Source organism: Apiospora hydei (genome assembly GCF_038363865.1).
Source record: "Apiospora hydei strain CBS 114990 chromosome Unknown utg000005l_segment0_segment0, whole genome shotgun sequence".
In the NCBI taxonomy this organism is placed as follows: Eukaryota; Fungi; Ascomycota; class Sordariomycetes; order Amphisphaeriales; family Apiosporaceae; genus Apiospora; species Apiospora hydei.
This window is the reverse complement of record NW_027117364.1, coordinates 4,315,807-4,341,249: the sequence shown is the minus strand read 5'-3', so window position 1 is coordinate 4,341,249 and position 25,443 is coordinate 4,315,807. Positions and strand designations below refer to the sequence as shown.

General features: G+C 54.6%; 9 protein-coding genes across 9 annotated transcripts; 6 read left to right on the top strand and 3 right to left on the bottom strand.

The window, feature by feature from the left end:
• Positions 1–86: 86 nt before the first annotated feature.
• Positions 87–958, bottom strand: PG997_006835 (uncharacterized protein; the record flags this gene model as incomplete). Its single annotated transcript, XM_066811150.1, has 4 exons — positions 87–425; positions 536–625; positions 692–835; positions 887–958. 4 exons carry the CDS (start codon positions 956–958, stop codon positions 87–89), a joined length of 645 nt encoding a protein of 214 aa, XP_066670073.1.
• Positions 959–2,239: 1,281 nt separating this feature from the next.
• PG997_006834 (uncharacterized protein) lies at positions 2,240–4,167 on the top strand (the record flags this gene model as incomplete). Its single annotated transcript, XM_066811149.1, has 5 exons — positions 2,240–2,321; positions 2,374–2,767; positions 2,868–3,273; positions 3,332–3,724; positions 3,745–4,167. The coding sequence occupies 5 exons, from the start codon at positions 2,240–2,242 to the stop codon at positions 4,165–4,167; spliced, it is 1,698 nt and encodes a 565-aa protein (XP_066670072.1).
• A 1,044-nt stretch (positions 4,168–5,211) lies between these two features.
• On the top strand, positions 5,212–5,839 carry PG997_006833 (uncharacterized protein; the record flags this gene model as incomplete). Its single annotated transcript, XM_066811148.1, has 2 exons — positions 5,212–5,216; positions 5,515–5,839. 2 exons carry the CDS (start codon positions 5,212–5,214, stop codon positions 5,837–5,839), a joined length of 330 nt encoding a protein of 109 aa, XP_066670071.1.
• Positions 5,840–6,413: 574 nt separating this feature from the next.
• Positions 6,414–7,343, top strand: PG997_006832 (uncharacterized protein; the record flags this gene model as incomplete). Its single annotated transcript, XM_066811147.1, has 1 exon — positions 6,414–7,343. One exon carries the CDS (start codon positions 6,414–6,416, stop codon positions 7,341–7,343), a length of 930 nt encoding a protein of 309 aa, XP_066670070.1.
• A 509-nt stretch (positions 7,344–7,852) lies between these two features.
• Positions 7,853–8,527, bottom strand: PG997_006831 (uncharacterized protein; the record flags this gene model as incomplete). The annotated part of the gene is made up of 1 exon (XM_066811146.1): positions 7,853–8,527. One exon carries the CDS (start codon positions 8,525–8,527, stop codon positions 7,853–7,855), a length of 675 nt encoding a protein of 224 aa, XP_066670069.1.
• A 1,094-nt stretch (positions 8,528–9,621) lies between these two features.
• On the top strand, positions 9,622–12,235 carry PG997_006830 (uncharacterized protein; the record flags this gene model as incomplete). Its single annotated transcript, XM_066811145.1, has 7 exons — positions 9,622–10,001; positions 10,075–10,490; positions 10,544–11,080; positions 11,145–11,222; positions 11,277–11,449; positions 11,506–12,122; positions 12,193–12,235. 7 exons carry the CDS (start codon positions 9,622–9,624, stop codon positions 12,233–12,235), a joined length of 2,244 nt encoding a protein of 747 aa, XP_066670068.1.
• Positions 12,236–13,746: 1,511 nt separating this feature from the next.
• PG997_006829 (uncharacterized protein) lies at positions 13,747–18,125 on the top strand (the record flags this gene model as incomplete). The annotated part of the gene is made up of 6 exons (XM_066811144.1): positions 13,747–14,058; positions 14,144–15,430; positions 15,478–16,685; positions 16,780–17,270; positions 17,321–17,549; positions 17,618–18,125. The coding sequence occupies 6 exons, from the start codon at positions 13,747–13,749 to the stop codon at positions 18,123–18,125; spliced, it is 4,035 nt and encodes a 1,344-aa protein (XP_066670067.1).
• A 964-nt stretch (positions 18,126–19,089) lies between these two features.
• Positions 19,090–21,965, top strand: PG997_006828 (vacuolar protein sorting-associated protein 35; the record flags this gene model as incomplete). Its single annotated transcript, XM_066811143.1, has 3 exons — positions 19,090–19,226; positions 19,371–21,742; positions 21,799–21,965. 3 exons carry the CDS (start codon positions 19,090–19,092, stop codon positions 21,963–21,965), a joined length of 2,676 nt encoding a protein of 891 aa, XP_066670066.1.
• A 1,838-nt stretch (positions 21,966–23,803) lies between these two features.
• PG997_006827 (O-methyltransferase) lies at positions 23,804–25,108 on the bottom strand (the record flags this gene model as incomplete). Its single annotated transcript, XM_066811142.1, has 2 exons — positions 23,804–24,826; positions 24,938–25,108. The coding sequence occupies 2 exons, from the start codon at positions 25,106–25,108 to the stop codon at positions 23,804–23,806; spliced, it is 1,194 nt and encodes a 397-aa protein (XP_066670065.1).
• Positions 25,109–25,443: the final 335 nt, after the last annotated feature.

The following is a 25,443-nucleotide window of genomic DNA, read 5'->3' as shown; positions in this document are numbered from 1 at the left end:
CCTAGCTAACATTGCATCATGTCCTCTTAATACATAAACCGTGACGTGGCTGTCCTATCCCACGCTTCCTCAACACACCATCTAACCTAGCACTGGGACGCCTCGACCACGACGAGAAAGTCGTGATCGAGCACGATATCCTCCTCCTGCCCGTGCACGTTGTCGGTAGATCCATTCTCCTCGCTGGTGCACTGCGCCAGGATGTCCTGGGCGTAGTCGGCAAACACGCTGCACTGGGTCTCGTAGTAGCTGGGGCCCTTGTTGCACCACTTGATGGCGCTGTTCCACTCGCAGCTGATCTGGCCGCAGTGGGTGCCGTCGCTGCCGCCGTGGTCGCCGCAGATGGCGTCGCCCAGGCCCCGGAGGTAGTTGATGTCGTCTTGGATCTTGGTGGCCCGGGCGAAGTTGATACGTGGGTCGAGGCACTGTCGGTGTATCTATATATGGAGAACAGGTCTTCGGTTAGAATGAGAGGAAAAGACATGAGCCAGTCATCGGTCGGAGTGGGTGGCGTCTGTGATGGGAGTAGGCTTACGTCTAGCTGGTTGTGGGCCACAGTGTTAGCCGGGGGGACGGGAGTGAACTTGAAGTCGGGCTTGATGGCCTGGATCTGCTTCTTGACCGACTACATCCCGACAGTCAGTATCAGCGGGTTTCCTGGTCGGAACTTACGGCAGGCGGTTTTCGTTACCTGGAGAGTACCGTTGAACTCCATGATGGGACCGCCCTCCTCGATGGCGAGCTTGAACAGGATTCCTCGACTCCCGCCATTGCCAATACCTCTCTTGGCGAGACTGGATTGACCCCTCTTGTCGTTGGGCAGCGAAGCTGCCTCCTGTGATGTGTGTCAGCAGAGCCTAATAAAATGTCATTCAGGAGAACGCACGACACCGAGTGCCGCAAAGGCGCAGCAAAAGAGAGCCCAGAGAAGGGCAAAGTTGATGATCTTGGAAAGCATCTTGCCCATAGACGTATGAGTCTTTGGAGTCGTGGGAGTTTTGTGAAAGTTGGTTTTATTGACGGGAGGTTGATGGGGAGTAGTGAAAGTGGTGTGGGTGAAAATGCAGGATGGAGTTCACATTTGAACCCGGGGAAATACAGCTGGTGAGCACACGAATAGTGACTTCCTAGATAACTTCCTTGCTCTTTCCGAAACTGTTCATTCATTCCACCTCGCGCTTGCAACACAATGTTGACTACTCGGTCACGGTTTCCCTAGCCCTGGATTGTAGTCAAGATCACAAGTCGTCACTTCCAGATAGATAAATGACTCGAGCCACGGTAAGTTGCACAGTAATCGGCTAGTGCGAGTAGATTCCAAGCCCAAGTGCACACGAAGCTTCACGCGTGTAGCATTCTGACCGGTCATGAGTATTATCTTGTGTCTCTTTTCGGTAGTCTGTTTTTTTTTTCTTTCTTTTTTTTTCTTTTTTTTTTTTCAGAGCTTCGTGGCATTGCAACCACTCGCCAATGCCTGCTATGCCTAGATCCTAGATGTATCATGCCAATAGAGTAGCATCAAAACACGTCAAACTCTGTATGACCGGTGTTATATTCGCAAAAGCCACAAATGTTGTTGTTTACTAATCTGAACTAGTCAGCAACACTTGGGTCCAACGGCAGAAAGAACTACAGCATTGACAAGCGAACAGTATTTTTACATGCATGACCAGCTTGAGCTACGGAAACGGTCTTTCTCGCAAAGGGTTCGGGCCGTTGGACGAAAGCAGCGACCATAGCATGTGACGTTTCCCTGCAGGAAGTCGTTGTGATTTCGATCGACGTTGAAGATCCCGTTTTCGAGCTCTGGCGATTTCTGCTGTTCCATCCGGGATAATTGGTTTAAATTGGGTGTGCAACCCACGGCTGCCCAGAACAGTGTAAGCATCCCGCGTGTGCATGCTTGGGTGGTATACACCCCCGCAAATATCTGCACATCGACGGAATCGTCGAAATAGGGTTAGCACCACTGTCGTGACAGAACACCGGGTACCGCACCGGAAACCGGGGATGCAACGTTGACATCCTGGTACCTGTCGGTTGTGCATTAGGCCGCAAGAAAAGTATGGATCTTTTCTTGCCGGGGTCAGGGGGCCTGTTGTACGGCACAGCATATCACAACATGCCACCAAGTGATCAATCTGCATATATATATAGTGGTAACAGTGCGTGCGATGATCATTACTCGAGCCTCCCTTGGGCATGTCACTCGTTGTTGCTGATCTGCCGCTCGCTCACTATGACTCGCATCAGCCGAACGGTGCTCCCTGCTCTAGGGCTCTTCTCGTCCCTTCAGGGCAGCGTAGTTGGCCAACTGTTACGTAAGTGATCTTCGGTCTACTATGCCTTGCTCTCCAAGCATCGTACTGACAGACTGGGTCCTTCTAGCTGCCGCTGCCAAGGTCAAGCTTGGATTCGCTGCCGAGACCCTGAGTGGCTCCTGGGCTTCAGGGGACGCTGCATCCTTGCAACTCACAGATGCCGTTCTGCAGGACCTGGCGAAGGCAAACGCCGACCTTAAAGTCGACCTATTGTTGTTCGGGTTCCCCAAGAACGGGACGGAGCAGCAGAAATTTCCTGCCTGCAAAACCTACCCCGGCGATGAGCTCTGGCCTTCGGCATCCGAGTGGGACGCCTTCGATCAACTGACCGGCGGGGCGCTGATCAAGACCGTCCCGATCGGTGCCGCCTGCTATCCCGGCCATGAGGCGTACGACGCAGCGAAATGTCAAGAAATCCTCGACGGTTGGCATGACTCTGAAGTTCAGTGAGTATTCAGTCGTCAACCTCCATTCCCATGTGAATTCATGATGATGCAACACACGCAGCCCCCTTTACAACCAACAACGGCTAATATCTGCTCCCAGTGTTCGTGATCCAACTTCGGTCATGATCCCCCTGCTCCAAGGCCAGACGTGTATGCCCCAAAATGGCGGCAACCCCAACAGCACCTGCGAGATAGGCGGGTTCCCGCAGTACGCAGTGAACATCTCCACCGTGGCGCAGATCCAGCTGGCCGTCAACTTCGCGCGCAACACCAACATGCGATTGGTTGTACACAATACTGGCCATGACTTCTTCGGTAAGTCGATGGGCGCCGGTTCGCTGTCCATCTGGACGCACCACCTCAAGAGGTCCGAGTTCGTCGAGGAGTTCAAGACGCCATCATACACGGGGCCTGCGCTCAAAGTCGGGTCGGGGATCCAGATCCATGACCTATACGAGCTGACCCGAGAACTCGGCTACACTGCCGTCGGCGGCGAGTGCAAGGGCGTCGGCGCCACCGGTGGCTACATGGCCGGCGGCGGCCACGGGCCCCTGATTTCCAAAGTACGGAATGGGTTCCGACTCGGTCCTCAGTGTCGACGTGGTTCTGCCCGACGGCCGCTTCGTGACCGCGGACGAGACCCAGAACACGGATCTGTTTTGGGCTCTCCGGGGCGGCGGCGGCTCGACGTTCGGCGTCGTAACCGGTATGGTGCTCAAGCTGCACCCGGCCTCGAGCTTCTCAGGAGTTACATTTGAGCTCGCCAGCGGCCCGGGCACCGAGAACACCAACGAGGTCTACTGGCAAGCCATGTACGCCTACTGGCGCAAGTTCCCGTCTTACGCCGCGCGGCATACATACGGCTACTCCATCATGTTCCCCACCGAGACCGGCTTCACTTGGAGCGTGCTCCCCTGGCTTGTACCCGGCATGCCGCTCGCCGAGTTCAAGGAGATGGTGGCGCCCCTTTCGCCGAGTGGAACGCGCTGGGCCTGAACTTCACCCCGAATTACTTCGAGCACGACAACTTCTACGACACGTGGAAGGCGCACTTCCCCGCCGAGAACGTCGCGGTCGACCGGGTGCGCACCGCGTCCCGCCTGTTCCCCAAGAAGAACTGGGACGACGACGCTCTGCTGAACGCGACCATGGACGCCGTGCGCAGCATCATCGAGGAAGGGTCCGCGCTCGTGCAGTACAACATCCAGGGCCTCGCGCCCGAGGGCACGCCCGAGAGCGCGGTCAACCCGGCGTGGCGCGAGGCTGTCTGGTTCGGCATTATCGGGTACGCGTGGAGCGAGGAGACCACGCCCGACGAGGTCGAGGCGGGGAACCGCAGGATCTCGCGGGACTGGATGGAGAGGCTGCGGAAGGTCACGCCGGGGGTGGAGGGTATCTGAATGAGGGGGATGTGATGGAGCCTGATCCTGGTCAGGCGTTTTACGGTTCCAACTACGAGCGGCTTTTGGAGATCAAGAGGGAGGTCGATCCTTCGGATGTGTTTTGGGCGCCTACTGCGGTGGGGTCTGAAGGCTGGTATATTACGCGCCAGGAGGACTGGTTGACGATGGAGACGGGGAGGCTTTGTCGCAAGTAAGGGGCCCATGTCCGAAATGTCCGTAGCATTCGTATCGCAACCAACGAGCTCTCATAGCAAGGCCATCTATCATCGAGGTCAATATGAGGATCGAGATCGAGAGTCACGTTCAGGCCAGGGCTTTGATCGTGTTATGGAAGGTATAATCCTGCACGAAACCGCTGATGGCTTGTTTGCATGGCTTGGGTGGTTCACTGCTAGAGAGGATGCCGCCAGTCTTTTCCTGGAAGCGGATTATAGGGAAGTCATCTTGGTATAGTCTTCTTCTAGAAAATGCAAGGGGGTTGACACAGTTCGACATGGGTCAAGATTTGCACTCTTCGTATGTAATCAAACGCGAGTTCAAAATATTTATCGACTTCAAATATACGCGACCCGCCTCCATGTACTGCCATACACCCCTGTGCCTTGCGATTGACGAATCTCGAACATCCGCCTTTATCCCTGGCCAGAAGAAAGGTGTTCGCGGACTGTTTCTCCGTCCATCATTCTATGAATATACGCCTCACTCATAAAAATATAGTAGAATCTCTCATCATCGTACCGATCGCTATTTCATCTGGCCGCTACTATTTCTTCCTTGGGGGCAGTGTCAGTCCTCTTCGCAAGATTCACGACACAGATCAAACATAAATAGCGAAGACGTAGCATGAGGCCTCTGAGTTAAGAATACAAATTAAGAACTGGTCATACCTTCGCTTAGACAAATGGATGTCAATATCACGTGTGGTGAATGCTGAAACCTTCCGCAAAGGTTACTGCAGTTGCTGCAATACATCTCACGTCTGATTGGAGTAAAGTGATTCTTTGTAACAATCAATAATCTAGAAAGGGTTAAGGGGAGATCATGCGGTTAGAGACGGAGTAAAATGATCACTGTTGTAAAGTTTAAGTCGGTGCATCATTGAGCTCTCCGCGACACCAAGGACAGAGAAGGAGGCAAGATGTTGTGTATAAAACCCGGCTGACTGCCTCTCTGACTTGGGACATCAGGTCTATAGTCTTCATATCAACATAACCCTCTCTAAGCTGGAATTGCTGCCTCTGTTAGTCAAGGCACCGTGGTTGTAAGCTTGTTTATCAGTATTCCTGGAGGTTCTGTGTGCATGCGAATCGAGAATAACTAGCCGGCCTAGTCTCCTCGAACCAGAGAAATCCCACTCAATGCTGCGCTACCTAATCTACTGAGGGCCGAACACAACTACGGCTTCGCCAGCGTCGACCCGGACGGCATCTACCGATCCTACCACGCCAACGGCACAGTGGTGGACGCTGCGCGTCTGACCCGCGCCCAGCTCGAGACGTACTTCGCCGCTCTCGAGAGGTTCGCGGGCGCCGAGCGGACTGAGGCGGAGCGCCCTCACTTCGCCACCGTCGGCGACACTGATGCGGTGCCTGAGGAGCTGTTGCTGAACCCGCCGCCTGAGGTTTTGCCCACCGCTAAGCTGGCGGCCAAGCTCGAACAGGTGACGTAATGGCAGAATGAGAAGGGGGAGGAAGCGGAGGGGCTTGGGAAGAGACAGTTTGGTTGCCAGGTTGCACTCTACTGCATCGACGACCCCTCGGGGTGCCGACAGCATAGTTGTTGGTGTAATGGCGTTATCTGCGTCTGAGTAGTGCGGGCTTGAGATGGATAATAAAGATTCCCGGATTACTTATTATCGTAATTTGTAGGTCCACGTATATATATAGTACTCCAAGTGGATAACCACCTTATCGCAAGGGTTACTGTCAACTGTCCCCTGCCTGTTCAGTCAATTGAAGTCCGTGCTATCTTCTCCGAGGGCACTTGCTTCTGGTACAAAAAAAGGCAATGGCCCGCCCGATGTTCCCAGTTGACTGTCTCCCATCATGAGCAAGTACCACAAAACGGCATGGAGAGCCATTTGACTGCACTCCCACCTATGGGTGATGCTACCATCAGCCAGCATGACAGTGCTCTTCGATTCGAGACAGAAGAGGAGGTACGGCGAGATGTTGATGTCATCAAAAGGGCATTGGCAAACCAACCGAAGCCGACCCCGGAGATGAAAAAAGATGCCCTATGCCATGCATAAACCTCTCGAACGTTTCCATGACTTTGCGGCATTCCTATCCGGCTTCACCCAGCGTGAAGGTCTTTATCGCAGCCGCACCTGGGGCTACACTATCATCCGCACCGTGTACGGCGACGGATGGGACGCTAAGGTCCAGACCGCCCTGTCCGCTATCCGACGTACCGTTCAGGCCATGGGTGAACACGACATCGCCAGAAGAAACGGGGAAATCGACCTATTCGTGGAATTGGGTGGCTGGCCCGAAGACATGGCCAAGATGGCGGACCGGCGGATCGAAGACGAGTTCGAGAGGCGCTTCGTGAACGAGGTCTTCGAGGACCGCGACCTCTTCGCCAACGCCACCGTCGACCAAGTCCGCGCTTACTTCCTCCGGTGGGCGCAGGAACGCTTCGACATGTTCCATCCCCCGGCGACGGAGCGAAGCCAAAGGCCCGCCAACTTCCGCTTTCGCCACCTCGAGCCCTGCAGTTCGCGGCTCTTTGCGTGCATCCTCCTCGACGCCGAGACCGTCGAGCAGCTGCAAGGCGTGCCCGCGTCGCCGGCCGAGCTCTACCCGCGGCTGCGCGACTTCTGGGTCAAGATGGTCGAGGCGCAGCCCGTGCCCCGGCAAGGTCCGTACTACCCCGATGACGGCTCCATGTGCGACTTGTATCGGGTGCGGCTCGCCGATCTTGTCGATTTCTGGTTCGATTCGAGCGAGAGGAACCCGGAAAAGAGTACGGAGGAGTCGGACCCCCAGGACAAAAGCATTCGCTACTATAACCCTCACGGCTGGGCCCCCCCAGAGTTCAAGATGAAAATAACGCATTCGACATGGCCGCCAACAGAGGCCGAGGTGGTGCCTGATCCTGCTCCAGCCTTTGAGCACAAGGGCTCGAAGGCTGACACATCTCAATTTTGGGGGTCGGTAATGGATTCCTAAAGCGTAGCCTGTTTTGTATGCAGAGCTGGCAGCGGAGTGCTGGAAGATTAGGTGGCAGGCTTAGTCCAGGGCTTTCGCATGCACAGTGGTATCCTCGCACTCAAAGTCGGGTTCGGATTGTGACGAAGGGGTGAAGAGAGAGGGTATCAGTGGGAAAGAGTGCCAACTTAGGCAGAAAGCTGGAAGGGAAGAGAAATGGAGGGTATAGCTGGTTCAAGTTGACCGTCTGGGTGATCCGCCTCGATTGGCCGTTATTGTAGGCATGTAGGCAGGCAGCCGCTGCAGAGCGAGAAGCAACGACGCAGTTAGGGGCTGGTAACCTTTGTCACCGGTCTATCTAATCTGTGACCATTAGATGCGAAAGGGAGAAACTAGAAACATAATAAAAGACTAACCTTTATAGAGATAGAATTATGCCTACAAACGTTATAAGCTCCGTATGCTAACAAATTACCATCATGTCTCTATTATGCTACTGCTGTCGTCATTCTGCGTCTTTATCTCTAGCTTCAGTCTATCCCGGCGAAGGACAAGAACAACTGCCAGGCTCCAAGATACTCTAGCCTAGCCTTGTAGCAGCCGAGAACCTCGGCGTCCATGGCTAGCATGCGCAGAAGCTGGAGGCGATGTTCATCCTGCTCGCATTTGGCAAGGAAGATAGCGTCCTCGACGAGACTCAACCTGTATACGGCGGTCACCCAGCTCGCGAACTGCTCAGTCATGCCCTCCATACTTACCCGATCACTGGCCAAACGTATCTGACGGTCGACCCAGCTCCCCGCTAGCTCGGCTTGCTGTTCCTCTATACTGGCAACAGCCCATGTCTCCATCCGGCTGGTCAGCGTGGCGACCGTAGCCACCGGGGCATGATCAGGCGCATCTATCATCCCGCGGAACTGTACTAGCAGTGCCTCTGTAAATATGGGCTTCTCAAACCGGCCAGCGGCGCGGTTTGATGCCACGCTTGCTTTTGCCCTGCTGAACAACCAGTCTTCCATGCTGGAACAGGTTGGACAGAAGGGGCAAGTGAACTCGGGAACAAATTTGGCCTTGACTTCTTTGCAAAACCCGAAGGCGCCTTCGGCTCTCGCCTGCTTGCAGGTATCTCGGTCGTACGACGGCATTTCCTTGATGCAATGACCAAAGACCACGCACGCCGCGTATCGCTTGATCATGAAACACATGATGACGGGACGGTAACAGTATATTCCCTCTCTGTGGATCTCAGACGAAACAAGTCGGCGGTGTTTTGTACAACGAGAACAAGTTAGCAATGCCGGGCAAGTTGCTGGAAAGAAGGCCGTGCCACATTGTGTTGGGTATTTACTACCATTCGTCCATGGAGGCGGTTGGTACACTATCTCTGTTGTATATATACAAATGTGTTCTTTGTATACAAAACATGATAAAGATCAGTTTTCACAAGGCATTTGTTTCCGACAGAGTAGGAGACAAAAGGGCTTTGTCCTGAGGGTGTGGGCTTGGACTTGGTATGGCCATTGCTAAGCTAGGTGCTGGAATTTCCTAAAAATGCCATCGGTGCACTATTATTATATCATTGCATATTAACACCTTGCAACATAAGATGAGGTCTTCAGGTGGTGTGCTCAGGCTACCCACCAACTTGGGACGCTCCCTCGAAGACCTACGCATATTTTCTATGTTTCCTGTTCTCCTGCGAGCGGAGGTTGAATTTGTAATTATTGAGGAAGGAATACCTGTACAGTGTTATTACTATTATAACGAAAGATTTAGGCTTGTCCACAATCTGCTGGGCTTTTGGACAACATCAATACTGTGCTCTCTCCTACCATTGCCATTGCCGAACCTGCTCTCAGCTAATCAATACATGATGAAATATCCGATAGCTAGAATAGCTCATGTGATCTACTGGGATCTCGTAGGTCATGAGTTGAGATTCTCAGACACCATCCATGTTGAAGAAAAGGGGTTAGGGGTCGGTCGGAAGCAGCATAATTGTATTTACGTAAGAACCTCGGGTGGAGATTTCAAGGTTGTGGCTCGTGCTAGGCCTGCAGCTCTGCGGTAAGCCACGTTTCAACAATGGCAGCCACAAAAGGACCCCTTCCTTGAACTGCGCCAAGTCAGATAACGATAACCGGAACATACCCCAAACACCCATCAACGCAACGCCGAGACGCTGGTGGGCTGTCTATGCCCCTGTATGCCTCCCCCAGAACATTCGCAGGCTTCTTCTGTACCTTCGCAACCCTCGAGTCAATCGGTTGCTGAAAGCACAGCTTATAATGACCCCAATATGAGCAAACAAACCGAGGCGGAGCTGCCCATCTCACCCCCCGAGCCATCACCAACAAAACCGGATGAAACAGTACCGACGGCCACCTCCATATCTACAGCACCGCCTGCGAAACCGGCACCCGAAGTCAAAGATGAAGTCCAAGCCCCAAACCCTGGCCTACCGAGCGCTGCTGGTCCCCAAACTCAGCCTACCAGCAGTGATCTCATCAATGTAGGGGAAAAGACCAAGACCGTTGATGCGCCCCCTTCCCCTCCCGCCAAAGACCAACCCGCAGATGTCAAGGCTCCTTTGTCCGGAGAACCACCATCTGGCGATATGGCTACCAAAACAGAGCCAATGGATTCCTCCGTTGCAACCTTAAAGCCGGGCCGACACCAGTTCTTGACGATTGACACACCTCCCTACGTCGACCCGACCCCCGACACCCGCCGGCTCTAAACCACCCTCGAGGACGAATTCGGCACACAAATCCAAGCACCATGGCTCTGAGGTATCCCCGACGCGGTCAGATGCTGGCTACGACGATCGCCGATTCACCAGCGAGGATGATCAAGAAGGCGCTTCGAGATCGGAAATCCAGAGCATCATGGAGCAGTTTCCCGAGGAGGGTGGCGGACCCGATGTCGACGAAGTTATGAGTCCTCGTCTGGAAATCGCCTCTCCCTTCGCCTCCCCCTTCTTGGGCAGTCCACCAGCGCAGCACCCGCCTCGGAAATCTAGTCTTGAACCTCTTGCTCCTAGTATCGCACAGCAGATCCAAGATTTACAAGGGCTGCGTGTCAGCTCTCAATCCCCTGCCAGTGTTCGTTCGAAGACGAAGGAACGGGAAACCGACGAACAGGGACCCCCGGTACCACCCAAGGATGGTCCTTCCGATGAGAAGTCTGCTTCGGACCCCCAATGTCGCCTACGTCAACAGTACACCGACCTCCCCCACCAGAACCTGAACCTGAGCCAAGCCTCCCTTTCGACTTTCACCGTTTCCTCGAGCAACTGCAGAAGAAGAAGGCCGACCCAGTGGCCAGGTATCTGAAGTCGTTCCTGCAGGAGTTTGGCAAGCGACAATGGATGGTTCATGAACAGGTCAAAATTATCGGCGATTTCCTGGCTTTTATTGCGAACAAGATGGGACAATGCGAAGTGTGGAGAGACGTGTCGGATGCCGAGTTCGATAATGCAAGGGAGGGCATGGAAAAACTTGTTATGAATCGATTATATACCCAAACCTTCTCGCCAGCGATACCACCTCCTCAGCCTATCCCTGGCGCGAAACCCAGGCGCCGGGGCGGCGAACGGCCGATGGGCCCCGGTCGGAGAGGTCAGCATCAAGAGGATGTAGAACGAGACGAGATTCTCACACAGAAAATCAACATTTACGGTTGGGTTAGAGAAGAGCATTTGGATATTCCGCCAGTCAGCGAAAGCGGCAAGCGTTTTCTCAACTTGGCTCAGCAAGGTCAGTTTGAGATGCTGTTCTTTACCCTTTTGGACGCAACTCTCTGCTAACTTCACATTTATAGAACTTTTGAAAATCAGGTCATACCGAGCACCCAGAGACAAGATCATATGCGTGCTTAACTGCTGCAAGGTCATCTTTGGTAGGTAGATTCCACGCGACGACAATATCTCATCTCCTTTACTAACGTTTCTAGGACTGCTTAAAAATGCGAAGTCGGATACGTCTGCAGATTCCTTCATGCCTCTGCTGATCTACGTGGTGCTGCAATGCAACCCCGACCACCTGGTCTCTAACGTGCAATACATACTGCGATTCCGTAACCAGGAAAAGCTAGGCGGGGAGGCCGGCTACTATCTTTCTTCTCTTGTAAGTGACGCTTCATTTTTCCATATGAGTGATGACCAACGCTGACTTGGATGTAGATGGGGGCTATTCAGTTCGTCGAGAACATGGACCGAACCACACTTACCATCACCGATGAGGAGTTTGAGAAGAACGTCGAAACCGCCGTGTCTGCCATCGCGGAGAGGCACCGAGCGGAGGAAGCCTCCTCTCCTCGAGCGGAACAGCAGTCAGAAAAGACTGGAATGAGCTCGGGCGCAGAATCTTCTGCGCGACCGTCGATGGATGCCGAATCCCCAGGGACACCACGGAGGTCTATCTCATCCGACCAGTCGGACGATGGGGCGGCCATTACTGGCCTGCTCCGCACAATACAAAAGCCGTTGTCGACAATAGGTCGCATGTTCTCTGACGAACCTAGTACAGCCGGACCTAGTTCACCAGCGCGTTCACCACAGCAAGATGCGGCACCATCTAGGCCGAGCCCACTTGCTAGCGGTGAAAACACAACTTCACTTGACTCGCGATTGCAGCTATCGGCTCAGGAAGCGGCCGCCAGGCAGGCTAGTGCCGAAGCTGCAGAAGCGCAACGCGTCTCACGAGCCGAGCACCATAACGTGGTTGAGACCCTGGCTGGGATGTTCCCCGATCTTGACAGAGACATCATTAGTGATGTGGTGTACCAGAAAGAAGGGCGGTAAGTTGACCATTTCTTTGTTTTGTTTTGTTTTTCTTTCCATGAGAAACCGGCTAACCAAGATATGCAGAGTCGGTCTTGCAGTTGATGCTTGCTTGGCACTGAGCACGTGAACATGTCATTTTTCGTGGCCTTGATAATAGATGCATGTCTACTTACTGATTGAAACGGAATTGCCGGATCATTAAGCTTCCATTGTCACACTGCGTATAGTATGGGAGCACGGGAGGTTCTGTGGGCTACAGGATTCGCTTGGCCAGCCATTGCAAGCACGGCGTCTAGTCGATGATTCACAATACCCCCTCATAATACTACAACACCATACCTACCTACACTGTCTTGAAACTACTGCTTTGATATGGGGGTTCTGAACTGCATGTTTGACACCGGCCTCCAATGGCATTCTCGCGGCGCGACGCGGCGCGACTCGAGTGAGACAGGATGCTGTTGAAATGACACGGGCCCGATTGCTTTGACAACCTTAAAATCAGTAGGCCAGTCGATTGAAACGTTCTGAAAACGCTCAGGGCGTGAAACTACTGGAGCACGAATCGTTTGGTTATGCTTATTTGGACTTCTAGAGTTGACGAATGGCATTCTGGCAACTCAAAAGCTGAGGAGCGTTTGGGCCTCTCGTATTAATGAGGCTTATCCATGCATGTCTGACGTCGGAGCGGCTCAACCCACGTGTAGTGCATTGATTATTTCTTTACTTTATTTTATTTTATTTTACAGCGAAGCCAGCAAAGCAAACTGCAGAAGAGCTAGCTGGCATGTTGGCTACCTAGCTAGGATGCTAGGGGACAGGGGTAGGCAATTGCAGCCCAGCTCAGCCCAGCCCAGGCCGAGCAAAGCTACTGGCGGCTACTGCATCCCTGGGCTCCTTGGCGGCGGGCGACTTGTCAATTGGCGATTTCTCAGAACGCCATCCCGCCAAGGCTATCTTCTGACGGGTCCCCGGCAGGCGGCAGGCGGGCCAACCAAGCCAGGACGGGCATGTAATGCGGTCATTGGTGCTGCTGTAATCCGGTTCGTCTGGACTTGGCATGCATTTTTCCATTAATTCCTTATCCCCATCCTAAACCCATCCTGTCCCGATCCTATGTAACAATCCCTGCCATGCATGGCCAAGTGTTATGGATTAGATGGTCCGCCGCTCATTCCATTCGTTCGTTTGCTTTGCTTGCCCATTACTTCGACTTGTCAACTGTCTAGGTTCCTCTAGACGCACACCTACTTTCACCATGAGGATTTTTGTTGCAGCCGCTCATCCAACGCTCGTTTGAGATTTTTGGCACAGTCGCTGTTAGGCATTTTGGACTGAGAGAACCGATAATTCCTTTTGGACGCGGTCAACCCCCTTGAAAAGTGGCTCGCGATCCGCACGTTCGTTTTTGGGTCGAATCTAAGCCGGCCCTCCCGGAGACTTGACGATTACTTCATTACCCAGGGCCCCCGCTTGGTCCGCGCGTTCCCAATCCGCTGCCCGGGATTCTGAACGAGAGAAATTTTGTCCCATTCCCTTCCCTCACCAGGACGTTATTTTGGATATTGCGCCAATGATTCGGACAGAGGAAAGGGCAATTGGCGATCGAAACAACTGTCCCCGCTCTGCTTGGCGACGATGATGGGAGAAGCGGTCGGGAAGACCTCCTCCCAGGACGACCGAACCGACGAAAAACAGTCCAGCAATCTCGCCGTGGCCGCGGCCAGCCGAACCAAGAAGAGCGTGAACAAGATCCGCGCGTGCGTCTCCGACCACTCGGCCGCCTGGTACCAGAAATACTTCATCGAGGGCGTGCTGCGCCAGAAACCCCTGCCGCCGTCCCAGGATGGGCGCCATGTGCCCCTGCGCATCGAGCACGACGAGGCGCTCATCGACGAGCGACGGGCCAACCCGTACATCTCGAACTCGATCCGGACCGCTCGCTACAACGTATACGATTTCCTGCCGAAGCAGCTAATTTTCCAGTTCACGCGCCTGGCCAACTTTTTATTTCCTCTGCGTTGGTGTACCGCAGACTATCCCGGGCCTGAGTACGACGGGAAACTTCACGACCATCCTGCCGCTGTTGTTCTTCGTGCTCTTGACCGTGTTCAAGGAGGGATACGATGATTACAAGCGACACCGACTCGATACGTTGGAGAATGCGAATATTGCCCGGGTGCTGGGCAGGCCAAAGCCGGATGAGACGCCTGCGCCGAAGAAGAGCAGTCGAGCGTGGTTCAAACGAGGCAAAAGGGCCCAGCAAGATGTCGATGCGTTAAAAGAAGAGTTGGAAGAAGAAGAGCACGATCTCGACGACGACTATCAATGGAACAAGATCCAGTGGAGAAACATTAGGGTTGGCGATATTGTTCGATTGTCGCGTGATGATGATGTACCGGCCGATATCGTACTCCTGCATGCGACTGGAGAAAATGGGCTGGCATACATCGACACCATGGCCCTGGATGGAGAGACCAACTTGAAGAGCAAGGGTTCGGTGGGTGCTTTCAAGGGATGCGACTCGATTGCCGCGCTCCGCGGAGTGAGCGGAGAGTTTGTCCTCGAGGACCCGAACCCGGACCTGTACCGGTTCGAGGGTAAGGTGACGGTTGACGGGAGGAGCATGCCGGTCACTTCGAACGAAGTCGTGTACCGTGGTAGCACATTGAGGAACACCGAGCACGCCATCGGCATGGTGATCAATACCGGCGAGGAGTGCAAGATCCGCCTGAACGCCAACCAGCATCCCAAGGCCAAGAAGCCCGCGCTGGAGAGGATTTCGAATCAAATTGTTATTACCTTGGCGATCTATGTGATTGTTTTATCGGTGGGGTGCTCGATGGGCTACCTTATCTGGAAGAATCCGAACGAGAGCAGGTCGTGGTACTTGAAGGATGCTACCGTACCTTTTAAGGAAATTATCATCGGTTTCGCAATTCAGTTCAATAACGTCATCCCGCTGGCGCTTTATGTTAGTCTGGAAATCGTCAAAATCGGACAGATGCTTATGCTCAACAACGATATCGAGATGTACGACGAAGCCACGGATACCCCGGCTCGATGTAACACGAACACCATTCTGGAGAACCTTGGTCAGATTAGCTACGTCTTCTCCGACAAGACTGGTACCCTGACGGAGAACGTTATGAAATTTCGAAAAGTGAGCATCGCCGGGACTTCATGGTTACACGAGATGGATCTGGAGAAGGAGGAACCGACCGAACCCGTTGTTCCTACGGCGACGAGGGAATCGGGCAAAATGATACCACGGAAATCCCGGGAAGTTACGCGATGCATTGCGGAAGATGAGGAGCACAATGTCACCTCACCAGTCGCTATTACTATCACTTCCCGGAATTTCCCCAGAGACCCTCGTTTCAAAGCCGCAGGTCTTCCTCACAATGGAGATCTACCGGCCGGCCAGACCGCCCGCAGCCAGATGTCACAACAGTGGATCTGCTCGAATACATCCGCTTGAGACCCGCCTCCCCCTTCTCGAGGAAGGCCCGCGACTACATACTGTCGATGGCGCTGTGCCATACTTGTTTGCCCGAGGTCAAGGACGGAATAATCGATTTTCAGGCGTCTTCGCCGGATGAGCTTGCGCTCGTACGCGCTGCGCAGGAGCTTGGGTACCTTGTTGCCCACCGATCGGCTCAAACCATCACACTCAAGATTACCGGGCTCGACGGAGACGACAGGACAGAAATCTACGAAATCCTGGATATCATTGAGTTCAGCAGTGCACGAAAGCGCATGTCCATCGTCGTGCGGTACCCGGACGGCAGGATCTGTCTCATCTGCAAGGGCGCTGACTCGGCTATCTTGCCACGCCTCAAGCTGGCGAACCTGGCTCTCATGAAGGCCAACGAGGTTCGGAAAAGTGCCGATCTGGAACACGAGATGTTGCGACGCAGCGAGCAGCTGGAGCCGCGGAACAGCTTTGGCGGCCGTCCAAGCATGACCCTCAGCCGCAAGAGTATAGGTGCGCGCTCGTCACAAACAAACTTATCCAAGAAGCGACCGGCCATTGAGCGGAGCCAGTCCGTCGAGATGTTCAAGCTCCGGCACTCTGATGACAAGCCGCGGCCGTCTCTCGGTGTCAGAACGGTGTCGTTTGATATCTCCAAGACGCTGTCTGTGCATGGTGCGATGCCATCGCCCATGGAGGACGACAGGTTCGACTTTCTCAATGACCCTCTGATCAATGACGACTCGGCTGTTTTCACGCGCTGCTTCAAACATTTGGACGATTTTGCTTCGGAGGGTCTTCGTACCCTTCTGTTCGCACGCAAGTTCATAGCGCCACTCGAATACCGCGCATGGCGCAAGGTCTACAACGATGCCACCACAAGTCTAGTGAACCGCCAGGAACTGATTGAAGAAGCGGGTGAGATGATCGAGCAGTCTCTAGACCTGGTTGGCGCCACTGCGATCGAAGACAAATTGCAAATCGGTGTCCCGGAAACCATCGAGAAGCTCCGCCGGGCCAACGTCAAGATCTGGATGCTTACGGGTGATAAACGCGAGACTGCCATTAATATTGCGCACTCCGCCCGTATTTGCCGCCCGGGGTCTGATATCTTCGTCCTGGATTCTACCAAGGGGCGGCCTCGAAGCACAAATTCTTGGGATTGTGGAGGATATCCGTACTGGATGCATTCACAGTGTTGTGGTCATTGACGGCCATACGCTTGGCGTCGTTGAGCAGGATCCCATTGTGAGGAACCTGTTTTACACGCTCATCCCCACGATTGACTCCGTCATTTGCTGTCGAGCATCGCCGGCGCAAAAGTCGGACATCGTCAAGGCCATCCGCCACCGCATTCCCGGCGCGCTCACGCTTGCCATCGGCGACGGTGCGAACGATCTGGCGATGATCTCGGCCGCCCATGTCGGTGTCGGCATTTCTGGCAAGGAAGGCCTCCAAGCGGCCCGTGTCGCCGATTACGCCATCGCGCAGTTCCGCTTCCTCCAGAGATTGCTTCTCGTGCACGGCCGCTGGAACTACGTCCGCACCGCCAAGTTCATCCTCGCGACCTTCTGGAAGGAGATGTACTTTTACCTGCCCACGGCGCTGTACCAGCGCTACAACGGTTATACGGGCACTTCGCTTTACGAAATGGCCAGCTTGACCGTCTTCAACATCCTGTTTACCAGTTTGGCGGTCATCTTGCCGGCTATGTTCGACCAGGACCTCGACGCCCAGACGTTGCTCGCCATCCCGGGCTGTATGTTTACGGACAGCGCAACACGGGGCTCAACGTGCGCAAGTACATCGGCTGGATGGTCGCTGGCGCTGCTGAGGGCATTGGTGTCTGGTTCGCCGTCTGGGCTGGGTACGGTGGTGTGATGGGCATGGTGGACGATGAGAACCTGTTTGCGCTCGGCAATTTGGCTTTCACGGCGAACGTGATATGGATCAATTACAAGCTCTTGTGAGTTGCTCTTGTCACTCTACTCAATTCTGAGCCTCGAATGAAGCTAACCAATACTTTTTTTCTAGTATCATCGAAACACACTCGAAAACCAAGGTTATCCTTATTGGCTTTGCTATCACGATTATCGGATGGTGGGTTTGGTGCGCGCTCCTGGGCGGCATTTACAATCCAGGCGTGAGCCCGTACGCTGTGCGCGGTGGTTTCACTAGATCTTTTGGAGGCGACGGCATCTGGTGGCTGACGCTTATCATTGTCGTCGCCTTGCTGATGACCGTGGAGCTCGTATACAGAGCCGTCAAGCGCAACATGATCCTGGCTCGCCTGTGGCGGTGGCCGCCGTGGAAGAAGTCGGAGACGGACAAGAGCCTCGAGGAATTCCACCTCGAGATGTGGCAGGAGCTCGAGCAGGACCCGGTCATCCAGGAAAAGCTGAGGCGGATCCTTAAGGAAGAGCGGGGCGAGGTGACAGAAGAAGATGAAGAGGACGAGACCGTTACGGTCTTGCAGAGCAACGGCGTACTGGAGGAGGAAGGGGTGGTGTTGGATAGGCTGAACACGAACCGGGCTTCTTGAGACTAAGCCAGTGCCGGGACACGCAGGATACGTTGGATGTGGTTGATGGATGCATGCATTTACTGTGGCGTTAAGCAAGTATACCCCTGGGACATTTTGGATTTGTTTACGGTCTCTGTTGCTTTTTCCTTTGTCTTAACACACTACACACACTCTCTCCGCGGCGGAGAATCAACAGAAGGGTGGGCATTTACTGGCAGTTTTTGTCGAATGGGCTTTTCTTACATTTACATTGCTGGCTATGCCTTACCAAGCAACAAATGAGGGATGGGCTTATTAGAATGCGTTGGAATTACTTACTTACCACCTACTACCCGACTACACATAATGGGGCAACAGTACATACATTACTACTATTTAACTATTAAATCTATTTACATTTCAATAAATCGTTATATGCAGATATGAAAACGACTTGGTGTATGCCACCAATTGAATGACTGCAATGTTGACAACGAACAGCGGGACGGATAGCAGTAACCTAGCGACCCTGCGTAGTGGGTTTTAGTGGAAGTTGGTTGGGTGGGTGCACTGGAGCGCAGAAGAACCGTGCACGTGCACGCTGATGTAATGAAGCTGTGGCTTACGCATTTGACAGCAAGTGTCCAAAGTCCAGACTGCCCCTACCATCAACCGGAGCAGGGATTGGGTGCATCGATTGCAGGTTGACGAAGCTCCCATTTGCAGAAGCCTAAGCCTCAAAGTCCCCCAACGAGGCGGCACTATTCCCATATCCCCCCAGTGAGACATCCAAGGCACCCGGATTTCCTTCAATTGGAAACAGAGCAGCGCAATCGCACGCCTCCACCTACCTACTCACTTTTATTCAAACCAATCCGGCTCTAAATATCGACACGCCAATCCCGAGTCCTCCAATGCATGGTCGGATCCAGCATCTCGCCCAGGAAGTCGATCGCCGTCGTTACCTACCCGTCCGCGTTGCCCAGCCCTCGTAACCGTCGTCATGTCGAACACGCCTGCGCCGCCCGAGGACCAGGCGCGACTGCTCGAAGATGCTCTCATCGCCGTGCGCCAACAAACAGTGCTGATGCGCAAATGTCTTGACACGCCCTCGAAGCTTATGGATGCTCTTAAGTGCTGGTACGCAACTATCTATCTACATCTACCCTCATGATGATGCAATACCACACAGCTCTGGTGGCTGGCTGGCTGCCCGCCGACCCGGACTCCGGACGGCCACCAGTGCCCTCCTTATCCTGGCTGACCTCTCGATTCGTCATATAGCTCGACCCTCGTCAGCGAACTCAGGACAAGCAGCCTGGGCCCCAAACAGTACTACGAGCTGTACATGGCAGTCTTCGACGCTCTCCGCTACCTCTCGGTCCATCTCAAGGAGAACCACCCCCACAACCACCTCGCCGATCTATATGAGCTTGTCCAGTATGCAGGCAACATCGTTCCCCGGTTGTACCTTATGATGACGGTCGGGACCGCCTACATGGCCATACCCGAAGCCCCCGTCAAGGAGCTGATGAAGGACATGATGGATATGAGCCGTGGCGTCCAACACCCTATCCGTGGCCTCTTCCTGCGCTACTTCCTATCGGGCCAGGCCCGAGACTTCCTCCCCACCGGCGAAGGCGATGGCCCCGAGGGCAACCTCCAAGATTCCATCAACTTCATTCTCACCAACTTCGTCGAAATGAACAAGCTATGGGTACGACTGCAGCACCAGGGCCACTCCAGGGAACGCGAACAGCGCACCAAAGAGCGCAAGGAACTGCAGCTCCTTGTTGGCAGCAACATCGTGCGTTTGAGTCAGTTGGTGGATTTGGAGACGTACAGCAATGGCATCTTGGGACCGTTGTTGGAGCAGGTTGTCCAGTGTCGCGATGTACTGGCGCAGGAATACCTTCTGGAGATCATCACGCAGGTCTTCCCCGACGAATTCCACCTTCACACCCTGGACCAGTTCCTGGGCGCCGTGTCGCGGCTCAACCCCCATGTCAATGTCAAGGCTATTGTCATTGGCCTGATGGACCGCCTGTCTGCTTACGCGGAGCGGGAGTCGCAAGCTGAAGTCAATGAAGACAAGGGCAAAATGGAGGAGGAGGCGCTTTCGAAACTGCTCGAGAAGGTCAAGCTGGCCAAGGAAGAACAAGAGTCAAAACCAGAACCATCCGCAGAGGCTGCGCCAGACACGAACGGGGAGGAGCGGACGAACGGCGATTCTGCCAAGCAGACGGAAGATAAGCCTGCCGAGTCGGAAACAGAAACGGCACCGTCAATCGCAGAAACCGAGACGACAGCTGTTGATGGCGGAGCGGGCGCAGAAGAGGCGTCGCCCAAGAAGGAGCGCGGGATACCACAGAATGTCAAGCTCTACGAGATCTTCTTCGATCAAGTCAACAATCTCGTCACGGCCCAACATCTCCCGATACAAGATACTATCGCCCTACTGGTATCGCTTACCAATCTGGCACTCAACATCTATCCCGACCGGCTCGACTACGTTGATCAGGTGCTGGAGTACGCCAACCACAAGGTGCGGGAGCATGCCAACAGTGCCGATCTGCACTCGCCACCGGCGCAAGCCAGCCTTTTGGCACTTCTGCAAGCACCGCTGAAGAGATATGTTTCTATGTTTACTGCGCTATCCTTACCGACATATGTTCCCCTTCTCCAGTCACAAACCTACCCGACAAAAAGGGCTGTGGCTGGCGAAGTCGCCCGGAGTCTTCTCCGCAACCACACCAAAATTACTACGACAGACCAGCTTGAAAATGTGCTAGAAGTATTGAAGGTGTTAATCAAGGAAGGCTCTCAGCCTCCGGCTGGTTACCCCGGAGGCCCCCAGCGTCGCGCGGTAGAGACGGATGAGACGATGGAGGAACAGGGCTGGTTGGCCAGGATTGTTCATCTGTTGGACAGCGAGAACAACGACACACAGTTCAAGCTGTTGCAGATGACACGAAAGGCGTACGGCGAGGGCAACGAGCGCATCCGAACAACCACACCGCCGCTAATCACTGCGGGCATGAAGCTGGCGCGCCGCTTCAAGGCGCGCGAGCATTATGAGGACAACTGGGAAACTCAGTCGTCTGCGCTTTACAAGTTCATGCACTCTGCCATCTCGAGCATTTACGCAAGGGTGAACGGGGCTGGGGCTGCCGAGCTCGCGCTGCGTCTGTTCTCCGCATGTGGCCAGACGGCGGACATGAACGGCTTCGAGGAAGTCTCCTACGAGTTTTTCGCGCAGGCGTTCACAGTGTACGAAGAGGCCATCAGCGACTCCAAGGCCCAGTTCCAAGCCGTGTGTGTTATTGCTAGCGCTCTTCACCAGACGAGGAACTTTGGCAAGGAGAACTACGATACCCTGATTACGAAATGCGCCCTGCACGGAAGCAAGCTCCTGAGGAAGCCGGACCAGTGCCGCGCCGTCTACCTGGCGAGTCACTTGTGGTGGGCCACGCCCATCCAGGCGACCGACGAATCGGAAGAGGGTCTCTACCGCGACGGCAAGCGCGTGCTCGAGTGCTTACAGCGTGCCCTTCGTGTGGCGGACAGCTGCATGGAGCAGGCTACCTCGATTGAGCTCTTTGTGGAAATTCTTGATCGATATGTGTACTATTTCGACCAGCAGAACGAGTCGGTAAGTACACAGTTCCTCGATCATGAAGGCGGTGTCCAAAGAACTAACGATGAACCTCAGGTCACGACGAAGTACCTCAACGGCCTCATCGAGCTCATTCACTCGAACCTGGGCACGAACCAGCAGGAGTCGGCGAGCGTGGAGAGCAGCAAAAGCACTTCAAGCACACCCTCGAAAACATTGCCGGTAGGGGGTACGAGGGTGTGGTGCTCTATCCCCAGAAATGATGCAAGATTCTTTTTTTTAACGTAACGTGACGTGGCGTAACGAACGAACGTATCGTAACGGGGGAGACGAGCAAAATGAAAGAAGATTGCTTGCGGGCTCTCTCTCAGTGGGTTGGGGGGAGGGAGGGGACAGATTATTGTACGAATCCAGAACAGCGTCAGCAGCACCAATAATAACCAGAACTTCACGATTTTGATCACACTTTGAGTCTTTTTGGGGTGAAGGGCTGCAGCGAGAGGTGCGAGAGGGATGACGAGAACTCACCCTGCCTCATGTGAACTCACCTAGGTCGCGGTGTGGTGACGCGCTCAGGGTAGACAGCGACGGTGATCAAGCAAGTATTGAATGCCAATGTAGGAATGGGAAGGATATGCCCAACCACGGTACTCGCCGCCAACAAACACGACCTCGGAACGATCACTTCGCGCGTTGGAGAGTGCACAATGACGACTGGTTACTCAGGGGTTGCCAATGCGACTACTGGTTGGATCGCAAGACGGACTGTAGGTCTTGAATTGTACCTTGTTCAATTACGATTTGTTTGTAATGTGAGGAAGAGAGACTGTGTGTGTGTGGTGTCGGGCTGGGCGCGATGACCTGCAGGTTCTCGAGGAAACAAGAGAGGGGGTACCTTGTTGTCCGTTCCCTCCTTACCCCTGGTCACCATCACTGGACTTTTAGAGTTTGTCAAGTCGCTCTAGATTTCCTTTGTTTTCCTGGCATCATTCTGCAATGCAGAGGTTCTCCTTCCTGGGACACCCCTGCTGGAAATCCTCAACTGCCGTGTTGAGTCGCATGAATAGCCAGCCTCCACAAGATGCCGTGGTCGACTGGGGCTCGGAAGGCATTGGATAGATCAAGAGTGGATGGGGCAGCAAGCGAGACAGGGAGTCCGTTAGATATTGGTTTGATTCCAGGGGTCCGACAGAACCGCTGCCGTCTCGGTAGTTGTGGGAGCGGAGTGAGTCGGTAGGTGGTTGGAGAAAGAAGGTTCCGGTGGAGGTCGGGGATCATGCCCGGTGGGAGGAAAGTTTATTCTAATTGCCCGGCTGGCCAATGTCGCATCCCCAAAGTGGTGTGTGTGTGCATCTCACTTGGATGTCTGACCGACCCGGTCCTTGCCAATCCAGGGTATGAGAGAATACGATCAATCGGACGACGGTGGGGGAGCTGACTCGTGGGTGCGGGAGCCGGCTTGTTTATTGCGGTTGTTGTTGACCTTGCTTGACTGGGTGATCGGACACCGGCTGCTGAACAAAGCCTCTTCCCGTCAATGGTCAACTTCGACTTGGGGGAGAACCAGGGCAGCGAGCGGCGCGATGGGTTTCGGGTTATACCGAATGGACATGCATCGTCGTTCGCTGTTTCGCCTCTGGTTCGGGGATTATGAGGAATGGCGGGGTGGTGGTGATGCTGAACCAGGACGACTTTCTCGTGAGTTTCCGCCAGGAAAGGGGGCGGGCAGCATATGTCGTGACGGTTGCAACTTGGGGTTGCTGGCGGATGGCACATGAATCTTTCCAGTGTGCCGTCGACATGTCGATTCCACTACTCCAGTGTCTCATTTGCGCTACTACTACAGTACACGATGCAGGACGGAATTCCTATTCTCTCAGGTAGTAAGTAGCACGCATAGACGAAATGGTTCTGGCATCGAACTAATGCTCGGTAAAACCCATCACTGTGACGATGAGCAACTCCCAACTCCAGGACCACGTGACATAGGCGGTTACTCTCTTTCTGTTCTATCCGATGTGATGTCTATTATTACTGGTACTTCTATGTCGCTAGTCAATCAAAACACACAACTCCAAAGAAAAACCCCTCTCTTTTCCCCTTAAGCCAGCTCCGCCTCAATGACGCTCTCCGCAACACCAGGGTAGCTATAGATCTTCACCACCCTCAAGCCCGCGCTCTCAATGATAGCGCGCCACTCCCGCTCCGTCCGCTCCTTGACCGCAAAGTGCGCCAGCATCATCATGTCCATGGACGTGGCCGCGGGCGTCGGGTTCTCCTCGGACAGCACGATCTCGTTGAACAGGACGCGCGAGTAGCCCTTCTTGAGCGCGGGCCGCAGGTTCTCGAGGATCTTGACGCCCTCCGCGTCGCCCCAGTCGTGCAGGATCGAGTGCAGCGCGTACGCGCGCGCGAACCGGACGGGCTGCGGCGTGAAGAAGTCGTGGGCCTGGGCCTCGAAGCGGCTGCTCTTCTCGGCCGTCGCGATGACGGGCTCGCGGTCTTGCAGCACGAGGCGGCCCGGGTGGCAGCCGTGGACGCGCGCGAACTGGACGAGGTCGTGGCCCCGGCCGCCGCCGACGTCGACGAGGAAGGCGTCGCTGTTGCCGTCTTTTCCGGGCTCGAACCCGGCGACGAGCTGCTCGGCGACGGGGTAGAAGTCCCACCAGTCCGGCTTGCCCGCGCGGTACGCCGACATGAAGGAGTCGAAGTGCGACAGATGCGGCGGCGTCGCGACGAGCCAGTCGAAGAAGGGTAGGTCGGTCCCGTGCGCGGCCTGAAACGGCCCGTCCGTCAGGGACGTCGGCTGCCTGTAGCCCGTCTCCCTGAAGTAGGCCGGGAAGCCGTTGAAGGAGGGGCGCGCGACGTCGTAGCAGAAGGCGATGCTGTGCTGATACCTTTGCTCGGCGAGGCCGTCGGTCAGGGGCGTGCCGCGCCACTTGCCGTCTTGGAAGGCGACGAGCTTGGTCGCGGTCAGGTGGCGCAGGATGCGCTGGAGGAGCGGGACGTCGAGGCCCGTTTTGTGGGAGAGGGACTCCGGGGTCAGACCGCAGGCGCCCGCTTCGCGGAGGTGCTGGAAGAGGTTTACGTCGACGGCTAGGCGGATGTGGGCGGATTTGGCGGGCTGGTTATGGTTGTGTTAGTAGAGCATCCTTAGTTACACATAATACAAGTCTGTGTGTGTGTAGTAAACACCAGTCGATGAAGGTAGGTGGACAAGAGTAGATCAGCCTACCTCGGACCAGAAACTGCGCTGGATGAATTCACTGGGGATCTCGAGGGCGGCGACGAGGGACTGGCTGAGGTCGATCAGGTCCTCGCGGGAGCCGGGCTCTTGGCTGTGCTCGTAGGCCTTGCCGGCCGCGGCGATGCGCTCGAGCAGGGCGGAGACGGATGGCGAGCTCATTCTCGGATATGGTTGGTTGTTTTAGTGCTGCACGAACAGATACGAGTGTATGCTGATCCGTATCACGCCTTGTTGCTGCTTGCATATATAAGTAACTCCGACACCCCCAAGCTAGATATGAACAGTCAAGTGCGCCTCTTTATTTAATATCAGTGCCCTGTCCCCCTTTCAAGCTCTTCATGCGATCTGCTAGTCGCGCCGTCTCCGCCGCCATCTGGAGCTAGCTACCAGAGAGAGGGAGAGGGAGCCTCCGTCTTTCACTTCTTCGCGTGTGCAGTAGTTATCGGCCCCTCTCCCTGGAGGGGGGTGGGCGATGACCCACCTCCGCTGAGGAG